At 42.0% G+C, this 7143-nt stretch overlaps 1 protein-coding gene across 4 annotated transcripts in view; it reads left to right on the forward strand.

Annotated features, from left to right (window-relative positions):
- LOC109626482 (unconventional myosin-XVIIIb) overlaps window positions 1–6806 on the forward strand; it is a 45000-nt gene extending 38194 nt beyond the window's left edge. For 2 of the 4 annotated variants that reach the window (XM_069513258.1, XM_069513255.1), the window contains exons 40-44: window positions 2349–2482; window positions 3161–3202; window positions 4225–4380; window positions 5117–6087; window positions 6587–6806. In XM_069513258.1, coding sequence (XP_069369359.1) covers window positions 2349–2482; window positions 3161–3202; window positions 4225–4380; window positions 5117–6065 — 1281 coding nt within the window. In that variant the 3' untranslated portion in view covers window positions 6066–6087; window positions 6587–6806. The remainder of the gene's footprint in view (window positions 1–2348; window positions 2483–3160; window positions 3203–4224; window positions 4381–5116; window positions 6088–6586) is intronic. The other 2 variants (XM_069513256.1, XM_069513257.1) reach the window with 2 other exon arrangements.
- The last annotated feature ends 337 nt before the right edge of the window (window positions 6807–7143 follow it).

Consider the following 7143-nt stretch of genomic DNA (forward strand, 5'->3'; position numbering starts at 1 on the left):
ATTTGGGTTTGGCGCCAGTGTTGCACTGATTAGTGCGTCATTCCTACATTTCTAAAACTGTCAGATGTTAGTCATAGTCTATTGTTGGTTACAACGAGACTGTGACAGTATATTTGAACCTCTGTAATAGTGCCACGTAGGACCAGAACCAAACACATTAACATTTCTTTCACATCCCCTGTAGTACACAGAGTATGCATATAAAAAAAAGAAAAGATACAACACTCTCCATGTACACAGTCTCCATGGCTAAATTAAATATTTCATATGTGGATAACCAAGGATCTGGGCACATCTGAAAAGAACTGAAGAAAACAAGATAATTCTAATTTTCACTTGCTTTTCTTCTTCCCGGCTGACTGCTCAGTTTTTAACACCGGTAATGTAAAATCTCCATACCTCCAGTGATTTATCTGCAACAAGGAGGTTATGCTTTCTTTGTTTGTTTGTAAATTAGCGGGATAATTAACTACTCAACCAATTTTACATGTCATTGTTTGGAAGGGTGGGACAGGACCAAAGGAAGAATCTATACGATTTTGGTGTGGAACGAGATCAAGGGGTGGATCCAGGAGTTTTTTTTCGTTTTCCTTAACGTTACAAGATGTAGCATTTTTCAACATTTTGGTTGATTTTTTAGAGAACAATTAATGGATATTGTTGAAAGAAAATCAGGCATATGTAGGGGACTATATGTTTTTATGAATATATGCAATTTAATGCAGATCCAAATAAAAATCTAGATGTAGTGAATTTAAATGTGGTTTCATTCTGTTGGATGTTGGTCCTCTCTGCGAGCCATTCTATTTCCATCTCTTATGTAGCCTTTATGATTGTGGAGTGTTTTACATAGCTTTTTATTTAATTGTACATCAGTAATGAAATTGAATACTTCCTCCTCCACTGACCTTTTAGAAAACACTTTGTCAGAGCTGGTTTTGATAAGAGCTCGATATTCTGTCCATTGCAGTTTGCAGAGCAGCCTCTTGCTTCTGTACTTCACCGCTGAACACTTTGGCAACACTCACTTTAAGTTTTACATCGGAAGTCAGTGGTTTAGAAAAAAGTGTTGTTTTGTTTCAAATCTACAATCGGCTGATGTCTTTATGTTCCCAGATCTCAACAAAATAACCAAATAACATCATACATGGTAAAAAAATTTTTTTTAAAACTTAAGAAAAAAAAGCCCAGTGAAATAAAACACATTTGTTTTACATCTAGTTCTACCACAAAGACACAACATCATTAAAACACAGATAGTATAATGCATTGTTATTTTATGCTCTCTGAAGATGCCAGTTGTACTCAGCTCCAGACTCAACCACCTTCATGTTGCTCACTGCAGATTTCTCAGTGACCTCTGAGCTGAGGAGAAGAAGCTTCAATAATTATTCAGCTATTAGCACTGAACAACACACACACACACACACACACACACACACACACACACACACACACACACACACACACACACACACACACACACACACACACACACACACACAGCCCTCCTTCCCCCACCTTCTTAACGTCATCTCACCCTCATCCTGCTTTCTCCCTCTGACTGTGATTAATCCTCATTGTCTCCTCAAGGTTATGGGCACACACACACACACACACACAGACACATGCTTACTGTATGTGTCACTATGACAACCACTGCACCCACACCCGTCGCCTCAAAGCCAACAAAGCCAACAAAGCCAATAACTTTGAAAGCCTAGAAGCATTTGTGTGTTTGTGTGTGTTTGTTTGTTTGTGTGTGTGTGTGTGTGTGTGTGTGTGTGTGTGTGTGTGTGTGTGTGTCAACAGGGCTTTCTATGGTTGTGTGGACAAATATTGGTTTGAAACCATTGTTGTTTGAGGGTTAACACTTGGTTTTTGCATCAAGGTCAGAACCAGGTGGAGGTTAGTGTTTGGGTAAGGGACTATGAATTGTATTATGTCAATGACAATCCCCATAACTGCTCTCAGACAAGTGTGGGTGTGAGTTTGTGTTTGTCTCACAGGCATGTGTGAGAGAGACAGGAGCAACAATAAACAAGATGAATTAATAAATCACTCTATTCTCCCAGTGTTAGCGTGGGTACAAAACAATTTTCATCTCAATAACCCGAGTGGTACAAACATCAACACCACAGGCTGGTTCTGAGAGAGGACGTGGCGCTGGACATTCAGTGTTTGACTGATGAGGTAATATGGGCAAGAATGCAGGTAATTGCTGTGGAGGATTGGGCCTCTGGGTCCTTGTGGGCTGGCGGTGGGATGAAAACACACAGACAGTGAAGGTGAGCGCGTTTGTCCTTGTATCGACACGCATCCTCTAATCTCTTAATGTTTGTTTACAGGAAATGCAAGTGGAGGAGCTGGCCGCTGTCAGACAGACGTTACAGGCTGACCTCGAGACGTCCATCCGTCGCATCGTGGATCTGCAGGCCGCCCTGGAGGAAGTGGAGTCGAGCGACGAGAGTGACACTGAAAGGTATTTGACTGCAGCGAGGCTCCTGTCCTCTGCTTCAGAAAACATGTCTTTATGTCAAGACTCGACATTTACGCAACTGTACAAATTTAAGGGGATTCAGCTTCGTTTCTTGTTACTTTACAAATGTATATTTTAGAATACAAAACTTTCAAAGAGCGTATACAATATGTTGCTTTATTATAGATGAAATTACAGAACAATTCAATATATACAAATAGACCTCAGCCAATAAGTCGAAAAACAGAAACTTAATTGGCTAACTAATCTTCAGGTAATTTAACATGTAACATTTCATGGTTCTAACTTTTTAAATGTAAGAATTTACTGTCAAACTTTTAAAATCTATTAATAATATTGGTTTTGAGGGACTGATGTCTGGTTGTAAAGGTTTCACTTTGGGTTAATGCGATTTCTCACTATTTTCTTAAACAAACAGAAAAATAATCAGCAGATTAATCCATAATGAAAACAATCTGCAGTTAAAGTAGTTGTTGAGAATCAACCTACTACTACTACCAACTACAGCAGTAAAATGCTTCTTATACATGTATGCATCAGTAAAGATGCTTCCTCTTACTTTTAATTGAGTAGTTAAGTTTCAGTTTTTTGAATTCAAGGATCTGAGTACTCCTTCCACCTTTGAAACTAAACCTTTCACCGCTCTGCCCTTCACTCCAGCACTCAAACCGCTGTGGAGTCGCTCACTCGAACGAAAGAACTGTAAGAACCTTGTGAATGTATGCACGTCCTCTGTGGTGTGTGTGTGTGTGTGTTTGCGCTTCTGACTTTACACTTTGTTGCTGTACAGTTGTGTGAACATCCCATCAGACCTTTAAGTATCATCATTAAACATTTTACTGGATTAAAACCAAATTTAATATGAGAGAGAAGTTGACATGTTAATGGATCATTTTATTTTTATACATTATTTTTAGTGTTTCCCATCATTTCTGTCATTAATAATGACATCGTACTCACTCAAAGTAATGGCTGGGATCTGGATACACTGTGACATCCAAAGGTTTATGGATCAAGCAGATCATCAGATTATCTGGTTGAGAGTTTATCCAGATTACATACAGTAAATCAGTTTGTTGCTTTCACAGGCTCACAGGTTAGGTTAATTTTTTTATTTTAATTATGCCGTTTGTGTTATCAGCAACGTGAGCTCAAGTAATCACTAGTTATTTAACAGTCAATATCCCGGTCACGATAACAACCGGGAGACTGATTACCATCAATAACAATCACACAATTAATCCAACATGATCATGAGCATGGGAATCCTTCTTGTCTCTACCCGCCATCACATATGATGTGAATGTGGCATTAGTGCACACAGCAAGGACCTAATTCCTGAAGGACAGCGGTTTGCCTTCAGTTTTTCCTCCAAATTAATCGAACAACCTGTGTGATCATCTGACCAATTTATGACTCTTGACCTGTCAGACTTGGATCTCATCACACTCAGTTGAGAGCGATTATCACGGTGAATAGAAGTTAATGAAAGTGGCTGTGAATAAAAGTACGAATGAAAACTGTCTGCCCGCACGGCAACTAACAGTCCACTGACCACTGCTGGCTTTAAAAAAAGCAAACATTTTAGTCAATAATGCAAGTCATGACCATGCTGCCGTCTTCATGCTGATATAATATTCAAACCTCATTGGAATGGAACCTGAAAGAAGCAAAATCTCATTAACCATTACACCTAAAGTTTGTGGATTTTCCTTCTTCTGCAGTGACTCAGTGTCCAGTGTTGGTTCTATCGGGACAGAGGATGTTGGTGAGGGGATTCGTCGCTGGTTAGGAGTTCCAAGAGGAGCATCCCGTGGTGCTGGCTCTCCCTACAGCAGCCGCCACTCTATTGCTGACACCATGAGCACCTACAGCTTTCGGTGGGCCTGATATCCAGTGTCCACATTCATATATGTTTGAAGAGCTGCAATGATTATAACCTGGTCAAATCAGAACCAATCAATAACTATTTTGATAACTGATAAATTGTTTCAGGTGAATATGGCAAACATTTTGTGGTTCTAGCCTGTAGAATGTGGCGATTTGATGTCAGTCACATAGGACAGTAAATTGAATATATTAAAGGTTCAGTGTGTAGAATTTAGTGATATCTAGTGGTGAAGTTGTAAAATGCAGCTGGATACCCTTCACCTCACCCTCCCCTTCCAAACATGTAAGAGAACCTGTGGTAGCTTCAGTAGTAGTTGTCATAAAAACTCAAAAGGTGTTTTGTTTGTCCAGGTTGGAGGACTGTAAAAAACATGGCGTCCTCCATAGAGAGGACCAGCTCCAGATGGTAATATAAGGCATTTAATTATAAAGGGGCCATTGTAGGGTAAAGAAAATAACCATTCATAAAATTTAGGTTATTACACACTAGTGAAAACGTCACTATTTTATATCCAATTTCTGCCAATAGATCCTTTCAGCTAAATCTTACACACTGGACCTTTAAGGTTGTGGATTGTTTATCAGTGAAAAAAGCTACTTGAAGAGTACTTTTATTTTGGCATTTCATGGACTCAACAACTTTAGCAAATAACGTAAGTAATGAAATTAATTGTTGGCTGCATTCCATGGACTTAAATGTGAAGTGTCTCATTTATCCCTCTAAAGTTCTTGCGTGGATCCCGAAGACGAAGGCTCTGAGGCTGGAGGAGTTGGTACCAAAAATCTCGGCCGAGCCCCTTCCTCCTCCGCCCTGTCCGAACTGCTGGATGGACTTCGAAAGCGCAGAGCAGGCGGTGATGCAGGAAATGGAACAGGCAGTGCTATCTCCCTGCCGATTTATCAAACAACAGGAGCGTCGACTCTAAGACGGAGAGCCTCTGCCCTCTCTGTTGGTCCCGATGACCTCCAGGAGGTCAGACCTGGACCCAGCATCCTCAAGCCACCTTCCCCGCTCCTGCCACGTGCTGCCAGTTCTCGCTCCATCACTGACTCTCAGGCATCTGGTGCTTCTACAGCTGGAGCCAAGCTCTCTCGCTTCAACTCAAGCGATTCCCTCTCTTCACTTCCCTCACTGCCTCACCTCTCCGCTTTGGGTTCCTCCCTCACCGCTCGCCATCACCCCCCATCCTTGTCTATCCCTGAGGAGGACCCAGAGGACTCCCATCGCTCTGTGACAACTCCCATCCAGCGCTCCCCACAGCCACTAAGGCGGTGCATGCTGGGGAGTCTCGTCACAGAGGACGGAGGTGAGGGCTCTCTGGGGTCGGAACCCATGGTCTTCCAAAATCGCCGTCTGACGGGTGACAACGGCCGTGACGATGCAGCATCTGACATCCTTCCTGCCATCCGGAGAGCTCAGTCAACCAGCAGCCTGGCAGGCTCCGTGAGAGGAGGTAGGAGGGCGCTGAGCGTCCACTTCGGAGAGCTGCCTCCTTCGACCCGCAGCAGGAAAAGCTCTGAAACGGATTCCTCCAGCTCAGGCGGAAGTTCCCAGGGTGGGGGACCAAGACAGAAGTTTGAACGACCACACGGAGAAAGACTGGAGGCAGAGGGCAGCGAGGGGGGCGACGTAGCCTCAGTCATGAAGCGATACCTAAAGAAAGAGGTTGACTGAAGCATAAGAGCTGAAGTCTCAGGTGTGTAGACACAATACATAAAGTAACTGAATTTTAAAGCATCTTAAGCCTCACATGCTAAAATAAAATACAAATAAAAACTTTGTTTGGTTCAAGAAGTGTTTCCTGAAAGCATCATAACATAAGACACTCTATTGGCACGGCTCCATGATCAGTCCATCACTTTGGTTCAGGTCTGAACATTGCTTTGAGATTTGATTCCGACATTTGTGTTAAATATAACACATTACTTTAAAGTCGAAAACTGACATGTGGAGCTCATATCATCGTGTACATGCACCCACTCTTGAGCTCTGATTTGCAAAACATGTAAAATTCATAACACTTTGATAAAAAAGAAGAGAGTGTCTTACAGCACGGACGTTGGTTTATCCAAATAGAACATGTGATGGATGTAGGTGTAGCATGATTCAGAAAATACAGGCCCAGACCTGTATATGTGGCTGCATATACACATACCCCCCATCTCATGTATCCTCTTTCCTGTTCTAACCATCAGCCTCCTTGTGTGTCCACATCCAGCTGTGAGCTTCAGAGAAAGAAAACTGACGACTGCAGGAGCTGATGCAATCAAGGCTGAACGAAATGCTCCATGAGTCAACAAGGATGTTCCTTTTGACTCTGTAAATGGCCTGAAAATACATTTGTTCAATCCACATGCACTCAATCAACTGTGTTTTCAGATAGTGTTTGAATGTGAATAAAAAACATGAAGAGAAGGTTTTGTGTATTCATCCGGCTCTGGAACGTGCTCCCTATAGATGCACTGTATGAATGTGTGTGTGTGTGTGTGTGTGTGTGTGTGTGTGTGTGTGTGTGTGTGTGTGTGTGTGTGTGTGTGTGTGTGTAAAGCACTTTGAGGGGTCACCAAGACTAGAAAAGCTCAATATAAATACAGACCATTTACCCTTGTCACCCTTTTACAGATACTCTGGGTAATTTCAGCCATGCTACCACATTCTGAATCTGTTCCCCTCTTCTCATTCCTGTTTGATCGGATTAATCAGTGTGTAAACTGGGCAGGACATACGCAAGTTAATTAGCTCAAAACACCAA

The sequence above is a fragment of the Paralichthys olivaceus genome, chromosome 18, assembly GCF_024713975.1.
Source record: "Paralichthys olivaceus isolate ysfri-2021 chromosome 18, ASM2471397v2, whole genome shotgun sequence".
Taxonomy (NCBI): domain Eukaryota; kingdom Metazoa; phylum Chordata; class Actinopteri; order Pleuronectiformes; family Paralichthyidae; genus Paralichthys; species Paralichthys olivaceus.